Source organism: Anomaloglossus baeobatrachus, chromosome 2 (assembly GCF_048569485.1).
Source record: "Anomaloglossus baeobatrachus isolate aAnoBae1 chromosome 2, aAnoBae1.hap1, whole genome shotgun sequence".
NCBI lineage: Eukaryota > Metazoa > Chordata > Amphibia > Anura > Aromobatidae > Anomaloglossus > Anomaloglossus baeobatrachus.
The window spans coordinates 93,820,229-93,847,975 of NC_134354.1; the positions used below are offsets into that span (position 1 = coordinate 93,820,229).

The 27,747-nt window shown below is 44.2% G+C and overlaps 1 protein-coding gene across 5 annotated transcripts in view; it reads right to left on the reverse strand.

Annotated features, from left to right (window-relative positions):
• The window catches only part of CTPS2 (CTP synthase 2), a 275,422-nt gene that overhangs the window by 61,323 nt on the left and 186,352 nt on the right, over positions 1 to 27,747 (reverse strand). For all 5 annotated transcript variants that reach the window (XM_075335173.1, XM_075335172.1, XM_075335174.1 and 2 more), the window contains 2 exons: positions 15,244 to 15,340; positions 7,260 to 7,315 (listed from right to left, as the gene is read on the reverse strand). In XM_075335173.1, coding sequence (XP_075191288.1) covers positions 7,260 to 7,315; positions 15,244 to 15,340 — 153 coding nt within the window. The remainder of the gene's footprint in view (positions 1 to 7,259; positions 7,316 to 15,243; positions 15,341 to 27,747) is intronic.

The following is a 27,747-nucleotide window of genomic DNA, read 5'->3' on the forward strand; positions in this document are numbered from 1 at the left end:
AAAATGTTACTTTAACCCCAAACTTTTTATTTTCACAATGGTAAAAAGTTAAAATGGACCATACACTTTGTTGTGCAAGTTCTCCTGAGTACAGTGGAAAACTACTGCTTGGGCACACTGCCAAGCTGCAAAAACAAGGAATGACGTTTTGATGGAATTGGTTGCGGGTGCCTAGTCACATTTCCAGAGCCCTTAAGGTGCAAAAAAACTGAAACCTTCCACCCTATATTGGAATTGACCTAGGGATGTATTGAGATATAGTGTTATATTTGGTTTTCCTGGTATGTGCATTTTATAATGTGGTGGCATATGTGAGTTATGTAAAATACATCAGGTTGGCATATGTGAGTTGTGTAGAGTACATCAAGCCGTGCAATAAAATAGACTAAATCAGAAATATATTTAGTAGTCTATGGATGACTGATAGACTTTGAAACAGTCTTTTTATACATAGGCCACGTTTGTTGGGGAAGGTCTCACACTAAAAAATGCTGTACTTTCTTATCGCCCTCCTGTAAAACACTTTGCATCTTTTTTTGTGACCTTCCTTTCTTTCCAACTTGGGGGATCTCACCGGGGAAATGTTGCCCTGGTTCTAAGGAGGCATGTTCAGTTCCAGACGTACAGCCTTTAGTGTACCGCTAAAGGCTGGAGACTACATAGCCACTATGGGGCCCATGAGTTGAGGTGGCCTGGTGCCGACGCCAGCACCAGGCACCGCCACCGTTTCAACTGTACCAGCCATTCTGGAAGCCAATACAACTGAAATCAATGATGAAACAGGGAGCACTCTGCTCCCTACTCCAACATTCTCCCTCGCTGTCTGATGTCTCAGCATAGCGGATGACTATGAGGTATGCATTATACTATTTGGAGGACTATGGGGTGTGCATTATTTTATTTGGAGGACTATGGGGTGCATTATTCTATATGGATGACTACGGGCTGTGCTTTATTTTATAAAGATGACTATGGACTGTGCATTATACTATATGGAGGACTATAATGGTCCATTATTCTATATGCAGGACTATGGGGTCTGCATTATTTTATGTGAAGGGTCTTGTTGGATATTGATCTCCCCGAGGTCAACCATCCTTACTTATGTAGTCTTCTACTAGACATTGCTCCCGCTAGCCAGTTTGCTACTCCATACTGATGAGGGGCAAATACCCCGAAACAGCTGTCTGTGGATGGATACCATGTTTTGGTATAGGCGGTTTCCTTGACTGGAGACTGCCCTTCCCGTGGTTGTTCCTTCCCGGTGAAAGACCTGGCTATTTTCCGGCCAGCGTTGAGAAACATGTGATGGTGTCTCTGCGGCATTCTTGTTTGCATATTTTCCCAGGGGGCCTTGCTCTAGTGTCACTGCGTTGAGAAACACGTGATGGTGTCTCCCCGAGGTCAACCATCCTTACTTATGTGGTTTCTGGCCACAGAAGGTTACAGTGTTTGGCTACACATTTGGCTATTCATTGGTATAGGTAGCTTCATGTTGGATTCATCTCTCCCCCTATTGCACCAAACAGGAGTTCACCTTTCACCCAACTTCTGATCATCAGTATTAGCTTGATGCTTAAATATTCCTTCCTTCCTTGGACTGGTGCTGGTGATATTTTCAGTTCATTCTAGCCTTGGTTGCAAGCAGGTGGCTTGTACTCCTCTGTGGTATCGTTGCTGAACACTTTGCTGAACTTCTACCTGTGTGATCTGTGGATAGGTAGTGCATGCATTTTCCCTTGTGTGTCCTCCTTGTGTCCTCTATAGTATTTAGTGGGGTTCACAAAGAGCTCATCCCATCTATTCCCTATTTGGGGCCCAGCACTAGGGATACCCAGGGTCAGGTATCTGGCTTAGCGTATACTTTCAGAACCTATCTAGGGAGGTGAGGGACCCCAGGACCAGCAGTAGGTTTGGTCAGGGGTCAACATCTACCCTTTCCCTCCCGCTGTTCGCTTGGTACTTTTCCGTACTTAGCGTGACAGGTTGGAGTGGAAAACTCAAAGTATAAGGTAAAAGCAATTAAATTGATATGATTTGACAGAAAAATGGTTTTGCAAGTGGTTAGATTTTAACACATCCTAACAGAGGATATGAAAAGAACTTGTCTAAAGGGCCATTTACACGCTGCGACATCGTTAACGATATATCGTCGGGGTCACGGTGTTTGTGACGCACATCCGGCATCGTTAGCAACATTGCAGCGTGTGACAGGCTGGAGCGACCTTAAACCATCGTAAAAGAGCCAAAAAACGTTTGTCTGAGAGAGGTTGTATATTTATGAAAAATCGTCTGGTCAGTAGTGATATTGTTCCTCGTTCCTGCGGCAGCACACATCGCTATGTGTGACACCGCAGGAGCGATGAACATCTCCTAACCTCCGTCCACCGGCAATGCGGAAGGAAGGAGGTGGGCAGCATGTTCCGGCCGCTCATCTCCGCCCCTCCTCTGCTATTGGCCGGCTGTCGTGTGACGTTGCACGAACCGCCCCCTTAGAAAGGAGGCGGTTTGCCGGCCAGAGCGACGTCGCAGGGCAGGTAAGTCCGTGTGACAGGTGTTAGCGATGTTGTGCGCCACGGGCAGCAATTTGCCCGTGACGCACAACCGACGGGGACGGGTACGCTCACTAGCGATATCGGTACCGATATCGCAGCGTGTAAAGTACCCTTAAGTCTCCACAGTATAGGAGCAGAGGTGTATACATGTGTATATTCAGTTATTTATAAAAGTGTACTAATATATATATATATATACATAAAATTCTTTGACAGCAATATATATTGAAAGAACGCCTATTTCCCATCAGATGTAAATGCCTATGTCAATCAGCTGTTTTCACAGCACGGTTACCAGCATAAAAGAGGAGCCACAGGCGCAGCTTTGGCAATCGTAAAGTGTATTCCCTACTATTAATATTTTTACAATCTTCAGTGGACTGACTTAATGTCACAAATATATTTTTTTGCTCATAGACATATAAAAATGTCAAGGAATGCGCTGAAATGTGTAACGCTGAGATTAACGCCTTCTGGCATCTGTCCATATTTCCTTTGTGCTTCCGAAACATTGCACGATGGAGTTACAATGAATTATAGGCGACATTAATACAAACAGAAATGGGACAGAACTGACTGTCTAATTTTCCTTCATTAATATATATGTATATATATATATATATATATATATACACATACATATATTTATATATACATATATATTAATCCCAAAATGACCAAATTGTTTAAGTTGGTTTAAGGGACGGTCATATTATAGACAATCCCTTTAAATGTCAGCAGTATTAGGTGACCACACGCATAAAATAACTGTTATGTCTCCCAGTTTCCCCATACATGAGCATGTTTACATCAATGGAGAGAATGGAGCATCTACGCCTAGAGGATCCATCTCTGCCCCTACTTCTATCACTGGGAAGAGTTGGGCGGCTCACATACACATTAGATTATCACCAATCCCATCCAACTTGGCAGGTTTAGGATGAAGGTCATCTAAGGTGTATGGGTTAGTTTAATTAAATAGTTACTAGTTTAATTAAACTAATTAGTTTAATTAAATAGTTAATCTCCTCCCTGGTACAGCCTGTCTCTGTGCAGCACCCGGACACCGCTGTTTTTTTCTTTATATCCTAATATTACGATACCAAGAACATATAAAGTATAAGGCTACAGGCTGCAGCCCCCAGCCGTGCCCTTATCTTGGCTGTGTATCAAGATAAGAGGAACTGCATGCGGCCCTGACCAAGTCTAGTCCCAATAGACTTATATGGGGACCGGTGTCTGGCCAGATATCCAGGATCAATTCCAGGCCGCAACCAAGGGTTTTTTTTTAAACCCGGTTAGACCTGTCTATCCCGATTTATTTGCGAGTCGGCCCATCACTATACATGAACTCTTCATTCCAGAACAAAAATGTAACTGTTACTATCCCAGTGATGAATCATCTCTTGAATTTGTGTACTCGGTGTGGAAGGTTCACTTTGGTGAGGTCGCAGAGAAGATTCATTTTTCTTGTTTTCTATTCTGCATTATAGGTTCGTCTGCTGATATAAATATCACTTTACTGCTGAAGAGTAATGTGTGGGTGTCACGTCTGCTGCATTGTATATGATCTATTCCAGTCTGGTGTAAGTCTAGCTGGTAAAAATGATTAATGTGGCACAATCGAGGTGAAGATGAATCTTGCCCTTTACGTTGTCATTCTTGGTCTATGGCATTATAGTGCTGCGTTACTGCTTAACATGGGCCACTCCAGGAAATTCATCCTAAACATTCTGCGTATTCAAAACAATATTCAATAACTAAAGCTTTTATATATTTAAAAAATGCAAAAAAATAATAAAAAAATGGAAAACTAATGCTAGCACAATTATTTTCTATTAATATATATTAATTATAATCTATAACTAGCTTATTTTGTGATTGATGTGCTACTAAAAGAAGGTCGTTCACAATTTTAAATCAACTTTCTTACATAAATAACACCACACCTGTCCACAGGATAAAAGTGGTATTGCAGTTCAGCCACATTCACTTCATTGGAGCTGACCTGCACTACAAGACCCGACCCATTGTGGCATTGTTTCTGGAAGAAAACTATTCTGATTTTTTGAATCCCATATGACCTTCTTAAAGGGAATCTGTCAGTAGGATCAACCCTCTTGAGCCCTCAATATGGGCATGTAGGTCATAGAACATTGAATAAAATTATACCTTTATAATTGTGATCTTCTGTTTTATTTTAGAGAGATAAAACAGAAATATGCAGAGCTCATTTTAAATGAAAGGAGACATGTTACTAGTGTGAGACATGTAGAGCAAGAGAGCAAACTGTCAGTGATTACATGTCTCACAATGGTAATACTTCCTTTCATTGAAAATAAACTCTGGAGGGAAATTCCCAGGAAGATCTATGTCTGGATCATACATCTTAATAGCTCATTTACATATTAAGAAAAATGTGGATTTCTCTGGAATAAGATTTAAGATTACAGATATCAAGGTATCATTTTATTTAGCTTCCTATGACATAAAGGTCACATAAATTGCTTAAGCCTGCTTTACACCTTACGATCCAGCATACGATATCGTATGCGATCGTAACCGCCCCCATCATACTGTATGTGTGGCACGTTCAATTTGTTGAATGTGCCGCACATACAAGTAACCCCTGTCACACGTACTTACCTGTCTATACGACCTCGATGTGGGCGGCGAACGTACACTTCCTGGAGTGGGAGGGATGTTCGGCGCCACAGCGACATCACGCGGCAGCCGGCCAATAGAAGCGGAGGGGCGGAGTTGAGCGGGACGTAAACATCCCGCCCACCTCCTTCCTTCCGCATTACCAGCTGGGAGCCGCATGACGCAGGTAAGATCTGTTCATTGTTCCCGGGGTGTCACACACTTCAATGTGTGCTACCCCGGGTACGATGAACAATCTGACGTACAATTTATGAGGAATGAACGACGTGCATGCGATGAACGTTTTACCGTTCAATCGCAATCGCACGTACCTGTCACACACTGCAATGTATCTTACGATGCCGGATGTGCGTCACTTACAACGTGACCCCGCCGACACATCGTAAGATAGATTGCAGTGTGTAAAGCAGGCTTTAGAAGGGTTGATCCCACTGACAGATTCAATTACAGGTCCCCCATGTCCTTGCACCCACCAGCATTTATATATTTATTACTATATAGCCTGCCTAATGAGCCCTTTATACTACGTAACACCTAAACGCATATTGAAAAAAGGTCCTTTTTATGATGCTAATTAGGGCCATGGACTAGTCCAAGAAGCATTAGTTACCCTGAATAGACGGCCCTATCCGTATGTTATCACGCACCTGTGGGTGTGATAACATGATTTGCAGAGAGCTGGCATCATAGCCAGGTCTCTGCAGATTCCGCGCATGCACTCGACTTTCTTTACGAATATCATTGCGCCTCTGAAGCCGGGTGTATGTTTTCTGGCTTCAGAGAAGCATTGCACATGTCCAAAAGTTAAGAAAACAGCGGTTTGAGTTGCGGACATGTTGCAGTTCATCTCTCTGAAATCAGAACGCATACACCCAGCTTCAAAGGCCCAATGTTGTGAGTGGAGAAAACTGTGTGCTTGTGCGGGATTTGCAGAGAGCTGGTGATGTCGACGACTTTCTGCAAATCATGTTATCATGCCGACAGGTTTGGGTGTGATAACATGTGGAGAGGCACGACTAGTCTGAATGAAAGCTGAGTCAGGTGACGAATAGTCTGAAGAGAGCCGCTCACATGTGCGGGATTTGCAGAGAGCTGTCGATGACGATAACTCTCTGCTAATCATGTTATGTCCACCGGTGTGGTCTGATAACATGTGGAGAGGAATGACTAATCTTAAAGAAAGCTGAGTTGGGGGATGACTAGTTTGTAGAGAGCCACTCGCATGCACAGGATTTGCAGAGAGCTGGCGATAACGACAGATTTCAGCTAATCATGTTATCATGCCCACATGGGAGGGCCTGATATCATGCGGAGAGGGATGACTAGTCTGAAAGAAAGCTGAGTCAGGGGACAACTAGTCTGAAGAAAGCGGAGTCAGGGGACAACTAGTCTGCAGAAAGCTGCTTGTGATTTGCAGAGAGATGGCGATGACGAAGGCTCTCTGCAGGTCATATTATCATGCCCACAAGGGTGGGCCTGATATCATGCGGAGGACAACTAGTCTGAAAGATAGCTGAGTTAGGGGACGGCTAGTCTGAAGACAGCAGCTCGCATGCGTGTGATTTGCAGACAGGTGGCAATAACGATGGCTGTCTGCGAATCATATTATCACGCCCACAGGGGTGGGTCTGATAACATGTGGAGAGGGATGTCTAGTCTGAAAGAAAGCTGAGTTGGGGGACAACTAGTCTGAAAGATAGCTGAGTTAGGGGACGACTAGTCTGAAGACAGCAGCTTGCATGCGTGTGATTTGCAGACAGCTGGCAATAACGATGGCTGTCTGCGAATCATATTATCACGCCCACAGGGGTGGGCCTGATAACATGTGGCGAGGGATGGCTAGTCTGAGAAAACTAATGACCCATAAACTAGCCAAAGGCCTTATTTCTGACCTTTTTTCAATATGTGTGTAGGTGTCAGGCAGTATAAAGGGCTCATTAGGCAGGGATTTTAGTAATAAATCTATGTAAATTCTTGCGGGTGGGAGGGCGTGGAGGACCTGTCAGGTTCCCTTGAAAAGGTGAAAATAATTGTACTTGCCTCATAGCGATGTCGATGACGTTCTTCCAGAGAATCCACATTGTCATAGAGCATTTCTGAAAAAGAATCATCGTATAAAATTCAGCATAAATAACAATCCTAACAAGTAAAAACGATCCTAGATTTGTTCATAAATTGCTAATTTCGACTCCATTCCTCCAAAGAAGAAAATAGAAGACTATAACACATGACAGCACACTCCAATACAGAAAATGTCCTTACTCGCACTAAGAGCTGATACCAGAGCATAAGTGGTTGAGATACAGCGTTACAATAAAACTGACTGGTGTATATATATGTCTGCACAGACTTATGAAGCAAATGTGTAACTTCAAGCAATTAAAGCTTAAGTTATTTTTAGTTTCCTTGACGTTAATACCCTCAGAAGATTAATTGTTCTCTTTCTCAGCTGCAGTAAGGAGGATTGTCACTGAAAAGGCTGAAAAAGAAACTAATAACTTCACGAAACAACCTCACAATACAAAAAAAGGCAGCGAAGACATATCATATCTAATAGTAATTACCCAATTCCATCCCCCATCTTTTCCTGTATGGTAAAGATTACACGACCATTCCCTGAGCTCATTATATTAACTTCAGAAAGTATGCGCCAACGTGTTGTGATAGGGAAGAAAGAATATTTCCCCTCTCGGGAATGTACAGCACGTACACTGTCATCATGGCGGGATAAAACTGACGTCTCCTGATGATTCACCGCTGTTATTGGCTGCTCCTTCATTCACAATTCTTCTTATGGCTGGCATGTCACTAGTTGACATCTGTATATATGTAACGCTCACGGTTGGTGTAGTGGCAGTGAGTGGAATTAGTGGACCCACTGGACCATAGGGGGGACCCGGATTTACCCTTTAGTGGGAGGGTTGTAACTAAGCGCCCACTGCGAGGTGAACTCCAAGTACCACTCCAAGAGAAGTGACCAGGACTGTGGCAGCTGACACCCAGGACAGGTACAGGTGGGGTGACTGAAGAAGGCTGGACAGACAGGTAAGGACAGGAATGGGGGGAAGGGGCAGACAAGTATGGAAAGGCAGGTACTGGAGATGGACACAGGTTTAACAGTACTGGAGCTCAGGACCTGACAACTGGCTAGATAGCAGACTGGAACACTGACTGACTAACCTGAAGCGTTGCACAGATCCCCCCCCAATGGGAGGATGTCCTAAATACATAGTGCCTCTCAGCCATAGGCTGAGAGGCAGTTTTTAAAAAATAGCACACTGGCCCTTTAAGAGGAGGGACGATAAAAGTGTGTGTGGCTTAGGTGTACTCCCAGGAATCTTGTGTGCCCATGTACCCATGTACAGGGCCTGGGAGGGGAAGGAAGCAGCAGCACACGTGAATGGCCGAGGGAGGACCCAACCCGGCCAGGGCGGTGAGTAAGTCAGCGTCTCTGCAGGGACGCCGGTGCTACAATGTATGTAATATTTAAAGGGAGCCTGGCAGCCCCCGTGGGCATCGTGAGTCAGGCATTTACTATATTATTGTAGCACCCCTGAAGGACGCAAATAGCCAATGGGTAAATTCCAAAATTCAAACAATTATAGCAAAAATTCCAAGATAGCAACTCTCTCAATGCAAAGAAAATTTAAAAAATAACTTTTAATAAATCCACTAAAATTGGTTAAATAACCACAGACAAACAACACTAAAAAGTGGGTTTGGCCCCTCCTGTCACTTAGGGGATATGTATACACCAAAACTATAGTTGAATTTCAACTACAATAACAATAGATTGGACTTATCTCACCACAATCATGGGTGCCATTTACCATTAAAGTCCACTGGTAATAATAAATCGGATTTGTCTCACCAAATTTGTACAGGTGCCACTCTTCATTAAGGATAATGGGGTCCAGTTCATTCCATAATGGAGCCCTTTAAGAAAAAATTATCTCCCGACGCGTTTCGTTCAGAAATTACTCTTCAGGGGAGTCAAAAATTCATCCCAGGTCTCATTCAATATGGACCAGTTACCTGCATAACATGCCGGAATAAACATGTAAAATAACAATGAATAACGGCAAGTCAGCAAACCCGGCTTAAATTCATATCCAGAAAGGCACTCACCAGTCAGCCTGGACTCATCAAGGAGTCATAGATACGGCGGACCCAATCCTAGTCCCATAACACATGGACCAGATGCCTAAATGACACGCTGAAAAAGATGCACAGTATAACAACAGAACATCAGCAAATCAGCGGTCATCATAGATCTCACACATATACAGGTTGAAGGGGAACTTACCACGTGGCAGGAGCGGCCGTGCCTCTCGCTCTCTCAAGGAGCCGCCGCATAATGCCAGATTTTAAACGTTCCCCCTCACCTGGACATGTGACGCTGTTTCCGCCCACTCAATCACATGACAACGTCCGGATGCGCCGCGTCATGCTGTTTACACGATTACTAAGGCAACAAGTGCCGTCCTCTCTCTGCCAGATCATGTGAACACCACGTCACACAAACCGAGCATAGAAATTCATTATCTCAAACCGGAGACAGTGTTCTATTTAGTTTATCAGCGCAAACAGCATATAAGTAGTCCCCCTCCTTTTCACCTGTGCAGATCTATGATCACTGTCATATATTGATCTGTTCCCCATCCATTTGTCATCATATATGGGACCCTTGATATTTAATCTTAATCTTCTTCTGAAGATTCCTTTGCTTGATTGGACTCTTTGAGTGTAAGTTTTAATTTTTGAGATAAGAATGACACTGCCATATATATGGGTGACACACTTCTAATATGTTCCTCAGAAGTATGTCCTAGAAATTTGGTGACATGGCTATAATCTGTAATACAGTATGCAGTCACCTTAAAATTGTCTGTAGTAATCGTTGGTTGAACCGTCTTTTACAGCGGTGTGCATATTCCATACTACAAACAATCTAATATGTTGCATCATGCTTCTTTTATCTGTTACTTATGGAAATCTCCTCCTGTCTAGTATGGTTGTCACATCTGCATAACGAGGGAGTGACTACTTATATGCTGTTTGCGCTGATAAACTAAATAGAACACTGTCTCCGGTTTGAGATAATGAATTTCTATGCTCGGTTTGTGTGACGTGGTGTTCACATGATCTGGCAGAGAGAGGACGGCACTTGTTGCCTTAGTAATCGTGTAAACAGCATGACGCGGCGCATCCGGACGTTGTCATGTGATTGAGTGGGCGGAAACAGCGTCACATGTCCAGGTGAGGGGGAACGTTTAAAATCTGGCATTATGCGGCGGCTCCTTGAGAGAGCGAGAGGCACGGCCGCTCCTGCCACGTGGTAAGTTCCCCTTCAACCTGTATATGTGTGAGATCTATGATGACCGCTGATTTGCTGATGTTCTGTTGTTATACTGTGCATCTTTTTCAGCGTGTCATTTAGGCATCTGGTCCATGTGTTATGGGACTAGGATTGGGTCCGCCGTATCTATGACTCCTTGATGAGTCCAGGCTGACTGGTGAGTGCCTTTCTGGATATGAATTTAAGCCGGGTTTGCTGACTTGCCGTTATTCATTGTTATTTTACATGTTTATTCCGGCATGTTATGCAGGTAACAGGTCCATATTGAATGAGGAAAAAACAAAAAGCAGCACCAAATGTGCACTACAGCACTAAACATTCCAAACTGTACTTATTTTAAAAATTTTTGAGATTTTTGGCAAAAAATTGCAATTTCTTGAGCTGCTTCGCCACGTCACGGCAAATTTACTTCATGCAGCATTTGCTTGGACCTGTCCCGCCCACAGCCATGACTCAGTCATGGGTACGGGATTGAAATAGACCAGGTGAGTGCTGCTAAGAGCAGTTCTACTATTCATATGTGAGGCCGTATGGCACATTTTATAAAAATATTTTAGTGTAGGACTGCTTCAAATGAGATTTGCCGTGACGTGGCGAAGCAGCTCAAGAAATTGCAATTTTTTGCCAAAAATCTCAAAATTTTTAAAATAAGTACAGTTTGGAATGTTTAGTGCTGTAGTGCACATTTGGTGCTGCTTTTTGTTTTTTCTTTTTTTTTTTCCATATTGAATGAGACCTGGGATGAATTTTTGACTCCCCTGAAGAGTAATTTCTGAATGAAACGCGTCGGGAGATAATTTTTTCTTAAAGGGCTCCATTATGGAATGAACTGGACCCCATTATCCTTAATGAAGAGTGGCACCTGTACAAATTTGGTGAGACAAATCCGATTTATTATTATTACCAGTGGACTTTAATGGTAAATGGCACCCATGATTGTGGTGAGATAAGTCCAATCTATTATTATTGTGGTTGAAATTCAACTATAGTTTTGGTGTATACATATCCCCTAAGTGACAGGAGGGGCCAAACCCACTTTTTAGTGTTGTTTGTCTGTGGTTATTTAACCAATTTTAGTGGATTTATTAAAAGTTAATTTTTAAATTTTCTTAGCACCCCTGAAGCCCTCAAGGTGCTACAAGGTTCTGCATCCCCACCAAGATGCAGGTCCTACCCCCTTAGGGACCCAGAACCCCAGTGCCGGTAACACCAAAAACCCAGGTAATCCCAGTTTTTCCCCAACAATGGTACTTAGCTAGGGTGGGACCAATGGATGACCGCCTAGACGTGGAGCCAATCCAGTCCACTAGTTGACCAGGTAGGAGGGGCAGACTGTGGCGGGTGGTCACACAAGTATTGACATTGGAGGTGAAAGGTGTGACTGAGCAACGTCCTGACTCGGGTTGACGGTGACCTAGTACCCAGGAGAGGTGGTTGCCGGTAGAGTACAGTGGAGTACCCCCGGAACTATGCACCGACGGGGTACAGGACCCTAGGACAGGAAAGAGCTTCAAGCCGACCTGTTAACACCTGCACAGCAAAGGGGACCATCAAGGACTTTGCTAACCCTAAAGAATCTGAAGACTCAGTAGCAAAGGGAGAACCGGGGACAGGACCAGAGACTCCAACTTCACGAGGTTCACGCTACCGTTAGGCGGACAGAAGTGGACAAACCACAGACCAGGGACCCCCAGTGTTCCATACCACGGGGACCCACTTACCAGAGACAGGTGCAGGGGAAGAAGGTACCAGAGAACCAGACTGCTACTGGGACGAAGGGGACCTGGAGGCGAAACTCGGGCAACCAATTAACACCTGAAAAGTGAGTAAACCAGTTGCACTGAATACCTGTCTTTCGATGTCCACCACACCATACACCCACTGGGGCAATACCCTAATTGCAGAGGGACTACCATACTAGTTGATCATACCATCAGCCCCAGTAGAGAAATTCTTGAGCGGCGGACCCCTATGTTTAGCCGCAACACCGCAAGTGGCGTCACGAATAACTTTATTCACAAATCCCCTGTAAATATCCCCATTACAAAAAGGGCCCAGGGCACAGAACCGGGTAACGGCCACCATTGTGACATCCCCAGGAAATACACTACCCAGAACCGAGTACCCCATATCCCTGGGTGCTACATTATCCTAGAAAGACACGTTTGGCTGTGAAATACTGCGGCGTCTCTGAGAAAAACATACTTTAATAGCCACCCTGCCCACTGACAGTGACTGACAGGTCTCTCCCTATGTGCACATATAGGCAGAAACATGTCAATCCAGAGAAATTGGCGGGGAAAAGCCACCAGGGATCTGCCTGTCCAAATAGTCTACAGCACGGCTCGGTCCCCGGAACCTATTAAAGTATGTTTTTCTCAATCATGCCGGCTGGGAGTATACAGCCAGTCGCTGGTATATACTGCCCACAGATTGGGCAGTATGTATAAGCTGTTAGGGGCACTTTGCACACTATGACATCGCAGCTGCGATGTCGGTGGGGTCAAATCGAAAGTGACGCACATCCGGCGTCGCTGTCGATATCTGAGTGTGTAAATCGTTTTTGATACGATTAATGAGCACAAAAGCGTCGAAATCGTATTATCGGTGTAGCGTCGGTCATTTCCATAATTTCGGAAGGACCGATGTTACGATGTTGTTCCTCGTTCCTGCGGCACCACACATCGCTGTGTGTGAAGCCGCAGGAGCGAGGAACATCTCCTACCTGCGTCCTGCGGCTCTCGCCGGCTATGCGGAAGGAAAGAGGTGGGCGGGATGTTTAAGTCCCGCTCATCTCTGCCCCTCCGCGTCTATTGGCCGCCTCCCGTGTGACGCCGCACGACCCGCCCCCTTACTAAGGAGGCGGTTCGCCGGCCAGAGCAACGTCGCAGGGCAGGTAATTCCGTGTGAAGCTGCCGTAGCGATAATGTTCGCTATGGCAGCTATAACACAATATCGTATGTGCGATGGGGGCGGGGACTATCGTGCTCGGCATCGCAAGCATCGGCTTGAGATGTCGTAGTGTGCAAAGTACCCCTTAGTTTCCCTTTAAAGGAGAGGTCTGGCCACTAAACATTTTTTAAAAAGAAGCCCTCAAGGGTACGGGCCCACAATCAGGAGACGCTGCGTTCTATACACATTATCAACCCTCTTGTGGAGATGTGAGTGTTCTCCATGGGAGAATGCAGCGTCCGTGCCCACAATCAGGGATCTAGGTGCTGCAGACTTTCGCTGTGTTCACCCAGCTGAGAACACTTGCATCTCCACAAGGATAAAATATCATGCTGCAGCTCGGAAAGCCACGCCGCAGGTCAGTTTACGCAGCGTTAAAAAGAAGCCCATGGGGCATGGGATTTCTATAAATCCATCCACTGGGTTTGTACTGTACAACGCTGCGTTTTGGACGCAACAAAAAAATGTTGCATCCAAAATTCTGCAAACTCTGATTGTGAGAACATACCCTTAGAATCCTGTAAAAAACACACACAAAAAAACCTTTACCCATCATTTGTTCTGATGCTATATTTATTTATTTTACTCTCTTAGAAAGCATCATAAATCTTACAGCACTTTACAGATATCACCACTGTCCCCATTGGGGCTCACAGTCTACTGTACATACCCTACTATTTTGTCTTTGGAGTGTGGGAGGAAAGTGGAGAACCTGGAGGAAACCCATGCAAACACAGGGAGAACATACAAACTCCTTGCAAATGTCCTTGGTGGGATTTGAACCCAGGACCCCAGCGCTGTAAAGCAACAGTGTTAACCACTGAGCCACTATGCTGCACCGTGAAACTTGGCGTTCCCGGACATTCTCTACACATCCTACTCTGTCTGGATAGACTATAACCATTGTGTCCAATCCCGGCTGTGACAGTGGGTCTCAGTGGTACTCAGGCCAATGATTTGCTGCAGAGGTCACATGTCTAACAAATAAAGCGGAATGTACGATCAGTGGTCCCAGAAAAAAAATCATAACCAGAGTGATTAGTCATTGGTAAAGTGAATATAATTCCAATCCACCCAGACATTCAGCTGATGGAATAGCAACCATTGTGCTTCAGTAACAAATTCTGACACCCAGCTGGTCGATATGCTTTAGGTGACATCACTTAACAGGAACACGGTTGTCCCTAGCCCTAGACCATAGTATTCATAGCCCTTACATGAATATTTAAATAGAATGTCACCAATGTAAAGAGTTTTTGTCATCAATGTAGAGACAGAGTGACACTTACTGGGCTTCTTGGAGTAGTTTTGATAAAATCCCTTTTTAATCAGCAGGAGATTATCATTACAGGACTAGTAAATCTACTGCCAGGTAGTCAAGTATATTCATGAGCTCTGTATAACCCTGCCCTTACCACTGATTGTCAGCTTTTTGTGTACACTGTGCTGCCAATCAGTGATGTGGGTGGGGTTATACAGCTCAGCAATTAGAGAACTGCTAGAACGGCAGCAGATAAAACAGATATTTTATCAAAATCACAAAAAGCGGCTTAGTAAGTGACACATCGCTGGAATCAGGGTCTCTGTCCCTACGTTTATGCAGCTTTCAAATGGGGTAGTGAAAACCTGCTGACAGATTCCCTTTTAACATTTAGCTTTATGTTGACTGAACTACATATAGTAGAAACACTGAAGTATAATGGGTGTACATACTTAGGGTGGAGCCACTGGTGGTAAATATGGTCTTCCTCTTCCCTAGTCGCATCGTTCCCCCCATGTCTCCGGGGTTATGTTCAGGCATATCAATCACCTGCAAGAAATAAGCTACTTTACTTTGCCATAAAATGTGAAATATTTGGTTCATTTGGACAATGCTCATCCTGAACAATATGATTCATCAAAACAACAACTGGAGAAATGCACCATTAATGATTGACTTCTGTAAGGTATATCTGGCTGGATGTGTGTACCCCTCAATTACAGTAGAGCTGGGTAGAACCGCCAGCAATGAAGGTGAAAGAATCCTCATATAGATAAAAGAAAAGAATTGGTGTGGTTTTTACAATAAATCCCCGATGGACACATTATAATACCATTCCGAAGAAGTGATACGACTTAAGTATCGGCAGCCCAGTTGTATAGGCATGTACCACTATTGTGTAATAATATGGATAATGGTAATTGTATGTGAGATGAGATCCAGCGCAGGAAGGAAGGCACTCTTCAATATAAATTTCCATATGGTTTATTCCATGTGTACACGTATGAAGGTAGGTACATGACTAAAACCGTGTAATACGGTCGAAACGCGTCGCTAGTCATTTTTCCCCTGCAGAGAGAGGGCCTGGAGACTTGGAGTGGGTGAGCTGAATTCCTTTGTCATTCATTAATGGTAATTGTAGGGTCAGCGATTCCCATATAAGCAGGGCTGTGGAGTCGGTAAGCCAAACATCCAACTCCAATTCCTCAATTTCCCTGATTCTGACTCCACGACTCCGACGCCCTCATACGTGGCTCATGTTTAAGTGATGAATTTACGGTAGTAAAATGGTAACATCAGGCTTTTAATCAGTATTATGATACAATATTCAAGCTGTTTAGATAGATCATAAAATATATTTATTGGAATAAAACTTTAGAACACAAACATTTTAATAAATTGTAAATATGCAATACAGTAAGCAGTAAGTGGAAAAAAGTTTTCAACAAAAACTTACTGAATAACATTTGTGCAGTCTATGAATTTGTTCAGAGAAATAGTATCGCCTCTATCAGATCCTCCTTCAGAGATTACCTCAAATCTGACCCAATTATTTTAAGGCTGGAGAACAACCTCTCTACACTTAAGGCCGCTTTATATGCAACGACATCGCTAATGAGATATCCCTGGTGTCACGGAATTTGTGACGCACATCCGGCCTCGTTAGCTACGTTGTTGCGTGTGACACCTACGAGCGACCGCTAACAATCCGAAAAACGGCAAAAAATGTTGATTGTTGACACGTTGTTCCTTTCCCAAATATCGTTGCTCATTTTGAACGCAGGTTATTCGTCATTCCTGAGGCAGCACACATCGCTACGTGTGACACCTCAGGAACGAGGAACAACAGCGTTCCTTCATCCTCCAGCAACGAGGTTGGAGTGACGTTAATGCGGCTGCTCTCCGCCCCTCCGCTTCTATTGGCGGCCCGCTGTGTGACGTCGCTGTGACGCCGAATGAACTTCCCCCTTAAAAAAAGTTTGTTCATTAGGAAGGTATGTGCGTGTGACGCGTACTAGCGATATTGTTCGCCACGGGCAGTGATTTGCCCGTGACGCATGCACGACGAGGGCGGGTACGATCGCTAGCGACATCGCTAGTGATATCGCAGCGTGAAAAGTGGCCTTAACTTGAGTTGGTGGCAAAGAAGTGACCACATGGGCAACATCTCTAACATCTCAGGGTATATAGGAATTGCCTCTTGCACAGTCAGTATTCATGAACATTTGAACTCTTCTACTTCTTTGAGAGCAAGTGAAATATTTTCCTAAAATATTGTCAATCTGTTTGCTATGGGAGTGAAATATTTTTCCCTGCAGCAACGCTTTGCCTGCTCCATGTCATCCAAATACTTTTCCAAATTAAACTCCTCATCTGGTTAAGGATGAAGATATGGCAGCAAGAGTACTGGATAGCCCAACTCCTCATCTGATGAGGTAGAAGATACGGCAGCAGTAGCACTGGCAGGATCCCAGTCCTCTTGCTCTTGGCAGTCCTGTAGCCACTCATCCTAATTGCTACCTCTATCAGAGCTTCTTTTCCTTTAGCAAGCTGTTGATCATTCAACAATATACGATGGCTTAGGTCCACATATACAGCTGCCAGAAGAATTTTATTTTATAATAACAGTGTATCTCTATATGTTTCATTGAAGCAGCAATGCCATTTATGATTAAACCTCCTCTGTGGGACAGGCAAAACAGCAAGTTCTTCCACTCTTTTATGAAAATGTCAGGATTTAAATCCTCAACTTGTAATTTTTTTACTCAATGTAAATGGGCGATGAAGAATTTTCTTTCAATTCAGCCACCTGTGTCCATTGACTTTCATTTAGTGTTACCTATGGGTTGGCCATGTCTACAAGAAAGGGTTTCAGCTCAAGCAATTGTTCAATGATTACATAAGTGATGCCCCACTGAGTGATTTGATCGACAATTGCCCTTTTTCAAGCAGGTCTCTTCAAGATGGAATCAATTTCAAGGGTTCTGACAGCAATAACCAATTTCCTCACTTTACCAATTTACTTCAACAAGATCATCTAATTCTAAAATATAATTTTGTTGTTCTTCTGTAGTAATATCGGTTTGTTACTCGGTTACAGGGAGACCACTGTGGCTCTATCTCAAACTTACTGAATCTGAAATTTTCTTCTAGCTGCTGTTCACCTTCATTATTCTCATTAATCAGTTTAATTCTACTTATCATGTTTAAAGCATTGTCACTTACAATAGCAAGAACCCGTATACTGCATTGAACCGCTGTGCCCAATTTATTATATATTTTAGGAGTCGGAGTCAGTTTATTTTATGCCGACTCCAACTCTAACTCCACCAAAATGGCAGATGATCAATGTGAGAATCAGCCATCATCTGCCTCTAACAGCCACAGGTGGAACAGAGCTCCATCTGTGACTGTTATCCTGTTAGATCAATCTCTGACAGTGGCATTTGCAGCGCGTTGAAAGGGGGGCACGTCATTCTATGCACCCATCGATGCCCATGACCTGATTGTGGCGAGTTGACAGGTTTCTATTGCAGCTGGGGGTCTGCTGAAGAATCACATGCCTGTCATTACGGTACTCCTGTGAAAGCAAGCCTGCAGCTGGCATTTACAGGAAACAGTAACTTTTCCTTTATACAGCAATACTGTGGTATACAGCAAAAGCAATCAGATGATCGCAGTTTCAATTTCCCACTACAGTGAAAAGTTGAAAAAAAATGTAAAAAAACCCCTAAAAGTTCAAAATACATCCCTTTCCCCAATTAAAAATGAAGAAATAAAATTGAAAATTTTAAAAAAAAGTTACAGGTCTCAGAAAATGGATACACAAGCAAAAAACTTAAATAAAACAAAAATGATGCATATTTGGTATCTCCATAATCATATTGACCTGGAGAATCATACATGCTGTAGCATCCACCCCCTTAGTACCCCCGTCTCGCCCCAGCTCTCCCCTTTGTGGTAGGGCTGGGAGAAACTGAATGAAAAAGCAAAACATTTTAAAAAAAATCACATATTCAAGTTGCACAAAAAATGGTGACTTTTTCCAAACAATTTATGCTAAAATTCTGATGAAATTCCTTTGATGAATCGGTACAAAATGTGTCAGAGTGCTTGGAAGTAAATGAGAGAAAGAAATCTGGGAATTTTCCTCCGAGAAGCAAAAAAGAAAACATCACCACTCAGGGACGCCGATTACATATTGATTTATTATTAAAAGAATGATTTATGCCTATTAGATGATCTAGGTTGCTTGATATGGGACTTTAGGGCATTTTCAAAGAAACCTATGTAGATGCAGATGGATATATCAATATCAAGTTTGTTTGATTATGTGATTGGGCTGACAATTGCCCCAGGGTCAGTGTCAGTTCTAGCAAATGTTGCAGCTTAAATATTAAAACCTCCTGCATGATCAAATGTTGGAGGACGCATGAGGTCTATGGCCGTCTGTGCCTACCGCAAAAGCCAGATGCATGGCAATAAAGAACAAATCTGCCGTTATCGCCCCTCTGCAGAGACCCTTCCATCCCCCAGTGGAACGCACAAAGTCATGCTAGTTAGTGAGTTCCAAAAAATGTGAAGAGGGGTCAAGATGAAGGCTGCTGGATGGTGAGCATGAGGACAAGGCCAGAGGGTGAAGGAGGAGATAATGTAGTGCAGAGGAGTAATGCGGGCGTCACACGAGACGATATATCGTGCGATATGTCAGCAGGGTCACGTCGTGACACACATCTGGCATCGTTTGATATATCGTAGCGTGTGACAGCTACGAGCGACGGTGAACGAGAAAAAATACTCACCTTATCATTGCTCGTTGACACGTCGCTCATTTTCAAAAAGTCGTTTCTTCTTCTCTGCGCCGGTTGTTCATCGTACCCGAGGCAGCACACATCGCTACGTGTGACACCCCGGGAACGATGAACACAGCTTACCTGCGTCCCGCCGGCAATGTGGAAGGAAGGAGGTGGGCGGGATGTTTACTTCCCGCTCATCTCCGCCCCTCCGCTTCTATTGGCCGGCTGCCGTGTGACGTCGCTGTGACGCCGAACGTCCCTCCCCCTTCAAGAAGTGGATGTTCACTGCCTACAGCGACATCACTCAGCAGGTAAGTGCGTGTGACGAGGGTTTAACGACTTTGTGCGCCACAGGCAACTAATTGCCCGTGACGCACAAACGACGGGGGCGGGTACGATCGCTCGTGCGATCGCACGATAGATCGTATCATGTGACGCCCGCATAAGTGTTGGCAACAGAGAGGTGCTTTGCTCTGAGACACCTGATGGGGAACATCGGAGTGATACTGGGGAAGGGCACTGAGGATTAAACTAGAGAAGGATCAGTGTCTGACACCTGATGGTCTGGATCAGGGTTCCCCAACTCCAGTCCTCGAGGGCCGCCAACAGTGCATGTTTTTAGGATTTCCTTAGCATTGCATGGGTGTTGGAATCATCAACTGTGCAGGTGATTAAATTATCACATGTGCAATACTAAGGAAATCCTGAAAACATGCACTGTTGGCGGCCCTTGAGGACTGGAATTGGGGACCCATGGACTGGATAATGATACCTGAAGGGGCGCTGTGGCTGATACTAAGGGGTGCTTTACACGCTGCGACATCGCTGCCGATATAGCGTCAGGGTCACGTCATTAGTGACGCATATCCGGCGCCGGTAGCGACATTGCAGCGTGTAAAACCAATGAGCGACGATCAACGAGCGCAAAAACGTTGCTCGTTGACACGTCGTTCATTTCCATAATATCCGTGCTGCTGCAGGTACGATGTTGTTTGTTGTTCCTGCGGCAGCACACATCGCTATGTGCGACGCCGCTGGAACGACAAACATCTCCTTACCTGCGTCCACCGGAAAAGGAGGAGGAAGGAAGGAGGTGGGCGGGATGTTCCGGCTGCTCATCTCCGCCCCTCCTTTTCTATTGGGCGGCGGTTCAGTGACGCTGCTGTGACGTCGCTAGGCAGGTATGTGCGTGTGACGCTGCCGTAGTGATAATGTTCGCTACAGCAGCGATCACCACATATCGGCCGTACGATGGGGGCGGGTGCTATCACGCTCGATATCGCTAGCAAGTGATATCACTGTAAAGCACCCCTAAAGATAGAGAAACAGATAGACAGACAAGCAAACAGACAAGCAGGCAGATGACAAACAAACAAGCAGACAGACAGACAGACAAGCAGATAGATAGATAGATAGATAGATAGATAGATAGATAGATAGACAGGGAGACATATTGATAGATAGACAGACAGACAGGCAGGCAGGCAGACAGACATAGATAGATAGACAGACAGACATATAGATAGCTAGACAGACAAGCAGGCAGGTAGACAGACAGACATAACATATGTTAACATATGTAGAAGCCTTTTCCTTCCTGGGGTATAAGGAGAGCCCTGGGTTCAGCATCTTCTTATTTCTTTCTTCCAGACATTTTGGCCCCAATTCATCATTTCCAGATTTTTATTAAGGTCCCTTTTGTTTTTTTGTTGCCTTTTTTTGTGACAAGTCCTTCGGAATGGTGCACATGCTTCATGAATTTTGTGCAAAATAAAAAAAAATGCTTTTATTCTGCTTTTTAACCCTTTCACCAACATTTCTGCACAAATTGTTACATGTTTTGTAAAATGCCACAAACATTGCCCCAAAATAACTAGCATTTTGAAAAAAAAAAAATCTCTCCAGGGCGAGACTAGAGTACATTAGGGTCAATTTTAGTGACTTTTTAAAAAGTAGCAATTTATGAATCAATTATCTAGAAAAGCCCCTTTAACCTACAAATCAGAAAAGGAACTAAACTATAAAAAAGGTGCAAATCATTTGACAAATTAGAAGTAAAGCAGAGTCGGGCCCTTGGTATCCTAATGACTTCCCATTTTCCTGAAGAATTTCATAAATTTATATTCAAGTTAAACTCATTCTTATAATTTATTTCCGAGTTTATCTTCCTGCAGTCATGGATCCATAACACTGGTTAAGCCAATTTATCTCATATATTCTCATCCCCAGTATTCGCATAAGTGCTGTCTATGTGCTGCATACAAATATCGTCAGTTAAGGAAATACTTTTTGCCTTCAAAAGGTGAAGACGACATGTAGCGTGTGTTTGACAAACATATTCCTTGTAACTATCCCTTTGGAGCAGATCTCCTGCAGCCCCATTCATGTCACATCCAAGATGCCAGGAAGATTAAATATGTCTCCAATCACAGAAATGTCAGGGCCTCAGATCATAAATTCTGTTGACTTTATTCTTCATAATCCGTGTTTGGTAGCAATGCTGGTTTTATGGATCACTTGTTAATTCAATTGTCTTATGATGGGAGGACTGACACCTGATGGGATTTATAGCACACATTAAAAAAATCTGTTTATTCACCAGCCAGATACCTGAGATTCCCCTCCATTGTCAGGTCTCGATTCCCAGTGAGATCAGAGAAATATAAATACTGTTTCTTCTATGCTAACAATTAATATTTCTTTGATTTTATAAACTATAGTTGATTCTGTATGGTATGTAACAAAAAACAATTCTTTGTAGAGCTAACACACCATCCAAATCTGAACAGTTAATTGTGAAGGCAATTAATGGGAATCTGTCAGGTCCTCTATGTCCTCCAACCCAGCAGCATTGACAACTGTATGCCCAAATTCCCTCCCTAACCAGCCTTGTGTAATGCTATTCACTAATATCAATGTTTAAAAAAGACTTATTATTGCAGTGGTGAGACCAGTGCTCTTGCCGGCCTTCTCACTAGCCAGGGTGACTTCAGGGCAAGCGAGGGCCTAGGCATGTGATGAGTAACAGGGTGAAACTTTCTGACAGTGAGGACAGTCAGAGAGTGGAACAAACTATGGGAGGTGGTGAGCTCTCCATCAATGGAAATCTTCTAGCGGAAACTGGATAAACATATAGCTGGGATGATTTAGGAAAGCCTGCACTCGAAGGGGGTTGTAGCCAATGGCCCTTAAGGTCCCTTCCAACTCTACCATTCTATGATTCTATGTGTAAGAACCCGTATAGGGATGTTAGGGAATGCAGGGATCAGCCTCAGGTGAGTGCAGGTGGTGACCCCGCTCCCCTCTCCTTAGCGCCAGGGCTCACCATTGTATGGTGTTACCAGTGTACCCCATTTGTTGCGGCACTCACTACGGGTTCCCTTATTCCTGGAGGAAGACCGAAAGTCACTGCGTGACAGCTGGATTTTGTCATCCTCTGTTACCTCCATGTTACACTCACAAGGTGCGAGAAGCTGAAATAAGGAGTACTGTTTGACAGCCCTCATATTGCAGAGCTGATGCTCTCTATGAGTTTTCACTTACATAACTACTCTACTAGGATTCAATGTATTTTTTTCCCATGCAAAGGAGAATTAAAGGAAGAAAAAAGAAATTCACAGTTATGTCATTTCCTCATGTGGAGAACGTACATCCTGGATACAGATCTGAATAGAAACGTATTGTACAATGTAAAAGAAGATTTAGGAGCAAAGATCAGGGAATATATGGAAATTAAAGGTATGGTAAAAACAATATTTCTATAAAAATGGAGCTTGTTTAGTGGACAGTATATTAAAGTTAAGAAAGTTTTGAACGATGATATTTAAAGGGGATTTCAGGGTCAAGCAGCATTTTAGGCAGTAACTATAGAATGCTGAATCCTGACATTGAATAACTTACACACTGTTAGGATTCCGCTCTGCTTGCCAGTTTGTATCCACTCATGCAATTTGTATACTTGTTTTTATATGTTAACTAGTTTCTCTTCCTGCTTTTCGCACTTTTCCAGTGTTCTATTGAGACAAGTAGGAGGAGAAACTGGTCACCCCTTGACTGCAATTGTATTGTATTGCATATGAGCATTTAAATAATGACAGCTCCAAGTGGAAAACAGAGCGAAATCCTAACAGTGAGTATGTTACCTGCTGTTAGGAGCCGGCATGATACAGTCACCACCAAAGTTGTTTCCTGTGCAGGAAAAACCCTTTAAGTGTATGAATCTATTATACAGTGTCCACATATATCCTTTCCACCACCATTAACTTGGGAACGGCGGCAGCAATAGGCATAGAAGTGGTGTCTAGGTATAGTAAAGTAGCCATGCGCTATGCAATGAAACCACCTATAGCGCCACCTGGTGGAAAACAACGGAGTTAGCATTTTTATCTCGAAAACGGAACGAGATAGAGAAAAAAGTGAATTACGAAGTTGTAGGGCATCATTAATTCAATACGAATCGACACCTTGCATACAGAAATGCTATGATATGAACGTGTAAAACTCACAAGGTTGCGAACGTGAAGCGGTACCTCATGGAGACCATCCTACAAGTCATTGGGTATGGTGGCTGCGTGGAGTGGCCTCCACTCTCACCTGACCTGACCCCATTGGACTTCTTTCTGTGAAGTCACATCAAACAGCAGGTGTATGCGACCCCTCCACCAACATTTCAGTACCTACGACAACATATCACAGATGCTTGTGCAAACATGTCACCTACCATATTGCACAACGTGCAGCAAGATACAGTATGCTGTCCAGAGTCCAGATGTGCATTGCAGCTGACGGTGGCCACTTTGAGCATTAAAGTTAAATGAGCGCCATATGCGTGACCAGCATTCAATGTTTTGGGGGGGTCATGGGTTTCATATCAGAGCATTTCTGTATGCAAGGTGTCAATTCGTATTGAATTGATGATGCCCTACAATTTTTTAATTCATTTTTTTTCTCTCTCGTTCCGTTTTCGAGATAAAAATGCTAACTCCGTTGTTTTCCACCAGGTGGCGCTGTAGGTGGTTTCATTGCGTAGCGCATGGCTACTTTACTTTACCTAGACACTACTTCTATACCTATAGCTGCCGCCGTTCTCAAGTTAATGGCGGTGGACAGGATATGGGTGGACACACTGTATGTATAATAATGTTCCAGTATCCATTTTTAGGCGCTGTTCACACCTGAACTTTTATATTGTGTGTCACTTTTCCATTCTAGCAACAGGAAAACAGATTTCTTCCAGAGGATGATCTGGATGCAAATGAAAGGCTGTTTGTACTCATTATCCAATGACGTCAACGTAACAAAATAAAATAGGAAAGCCTCTTTTCGCTTGCTTCAGGTCCAATGTGTGGCACATGCGCACTGGAAATTGTATTACAGTGCCCTGGACACAATTTACCACCTCCTCCAATTTCTGAGCGATGCTGTTATCCTGGTGAACAATCAATGTTGCCAATGAAAAATAATTTTAGAGATTGGATATATATACTTTGGCTTTTTCTTCTACAATACTGATAAATTGCTTTATTTTGCACCATCTAGTGAATTTATCAATTTGGTTTTTTTGAACGAGAAAATAATATAAATCTCTAAAAAAAATTACTTTTTGGAAACAGTTTTCGTTTTACAGATATGCCCTGCAGGCTGAGACTCTTACATTAAATCTCACATGTCACACTGACAGGACAACAAAAGCTCAATGTTCTGACATAAAAATAGTCTCCAGAGTATGATAAAGCAGGGGACAGGATGTATTAGAGCTAGAGAGACCGGAACAAACTGCAGGTGCAGCAGAATGGCAAACAATGGTCAGCAAACCAAAAATAGATCATCCAAAAATCACTTTTCATTATAAAGAGCTAAAAAAGAAAAATCAGTTACAAAATTGTTACAAAAGAACATTTAATTTTTTATGGTCTTTTAATGAAAAAGGGAAAAAAAATGAATGAACCTATTTGTTTGCTTCCCTCCACTTAAAGGGGTTGTTGACTACTAGGACAACCACTTCTGATGCCATGTTTCCCCCAGGTAAAATAATATAGCCTATACTCACGTCCCATACTGGCGCCTTTCTAGTGGCCCCGCATCCAATCAGCATCGGCTTTCATATCCCCACCTTCAGAACAAATGAGTTAATCAACAGGAAGTGAGTGCAGTGGTTGCGCCCACTTCCTGTTGATTGCTTGTCTGGTTGGAAGACGGGAAGACGGCGCTGATTGGAATCGGGGCTTGTGTGACGTCACAACCTCATGTGAGCCTGGACACCGCTGGAAGGGCGCCAGTATGAGAGGTGAGTATAGGTTATATCATTTTACCTAGGGGAAACGTGGAATAAGAAGGGTTGTCCTAGTAGTGGACAACCCCTTTAACATGTAGGGTGTTTCAGCAGTGATTATGTGACTTATAAAGGTAAGGCTGGAGTCACACTTGCGTACGACTCGCACCAGTGCAATGTGAGAAAATCTGGCATTGCACTTGGCCCCATGTAAGACAATGCTGCAGCTCAGATCTGTGAGTTTTTCCTCAGCCCTAGTCGGACTGAGGAAAAAATTGCAGCATGCTGCGATTGTCTGCGAGAGCCGTGTGACTGACACTCATTCAAGTGTATGGGTGCAAGAGACACATCGGACTGCACTCGGATGTTATCCCAGTGCAGTGCGATATACGTACGGGCTGACAATAGAGGAGATGGGGGGGATTAACCCCTCCCTCTCCTCGCAGCTGTGATCTGATCACAAGATCGGGTCACACTCGTATGACACTCGGCTCACGCTCGCAGCAGAGCCTGAGCCGGGGTCATTAGCGCATCTAATGTGACTGCAGCCTAAAGCTGTAAACAAGCTGAGAAACATGGTTATTTCTACTTGGCTTGTCCCTTTTAATTATTTTTTGCCTATAGGCTCAATGATGTATAAAATAAGAAACTGAGCTTTCCTCACCTTCACCAGTTTCATCACTGCCTTTTCATTACTGCTATGACCTTTGTTGATCACCTGCAGTGTTAAAGTCACATCAGCAGCACTACAGTCAATCAATAAGCTTATCTACTTCTTCCTGCTACGTCTCTATCATTTGTGACGGCGACATCTGAAGAGTTAAATGGCTATTCTCAAAATTTTAAGTTATCCCCCACCCACTGAATTGGGGATAACCAACTGATCACTGTATTCGGCTTTCTCCAGCAGTCCCATGCGTGGAATCCAGAAATTATTGCTGGGGGTCCAACTGTTCGCACCCACAGCAATCAATAAGTTTGCAGAAGCCAGAGTCACCTATCTGGCTAACTGTTTCTCGGATGCTTCCGCTCTGTGCCAGTCATTGTGTACCGGGGCTCGGCTGGCTGCCGAGCAGCTCGGATCCATGCTCGTTGGTGGTTCGGCTCGAGCACCTCCCCGACCCGGGGGTCACGTCGCTCTGAAGGGAAGCTGGCGCTACGTATAGAGATTTCGGTGGGGAAGGTCCACGGCTGAGGCCGTGGCGTTTAGGGGTGTAAGTTCGTGACGCCACCCACGGGTTGTGGTGAATGTAGACACCACCGCTGCCATTAACTAGGCTCCCAGGGACGGTGTTATGCAGCCTGGTGTTGACCCCTCCGTGGGCAGGGGGTGATGGTCCCGGGGCCCGGTGGTTGTGAGGTGCAGGTGGGATGGTGCAGTGCGCGGCCCGAGGGCACTGTTGTACTCACTACCACAGATACACCGGAGTCTCTGGTAAACCAAAAAGGATGGTGGTCGGTGCCCGCAGCCGGCTGTGCTTTGCCCCTTTTTCAGGTTGGTGGTTCCCGCCTTTCTCCTGCACCTCTGTGGTAGAAGTTGACTGCCTATTCTTCAGCAACGGTAGTCCTCTCCCCGGCTTTGTGTGTGTCGGGGAACCCGTTTGCCCACAGGCGCTGGCCCGTGGGATCTCTCCGCCTGTGCGGTGGCTTTCTATCCCCTTCGGTGGGATGTTGCCGTCTTTCGGGTCTTGGGACGGGACAGGACCTAAAGTCCAGACCTCAATCAGTGAATTCTATGTGGTCCAGTGGCTTCTGGACCTTGTTCTGGGTCTGAGTACCCCTCCTGGTGCTCCGGTTTCCAGTTGGCTGCCCGGTTCGGTACCGGCGGGCCACTACCCTGTCCCGGTCCCTTACGGTTCCACCAGCTATCTTCCCGGCTCCTGCAGGCG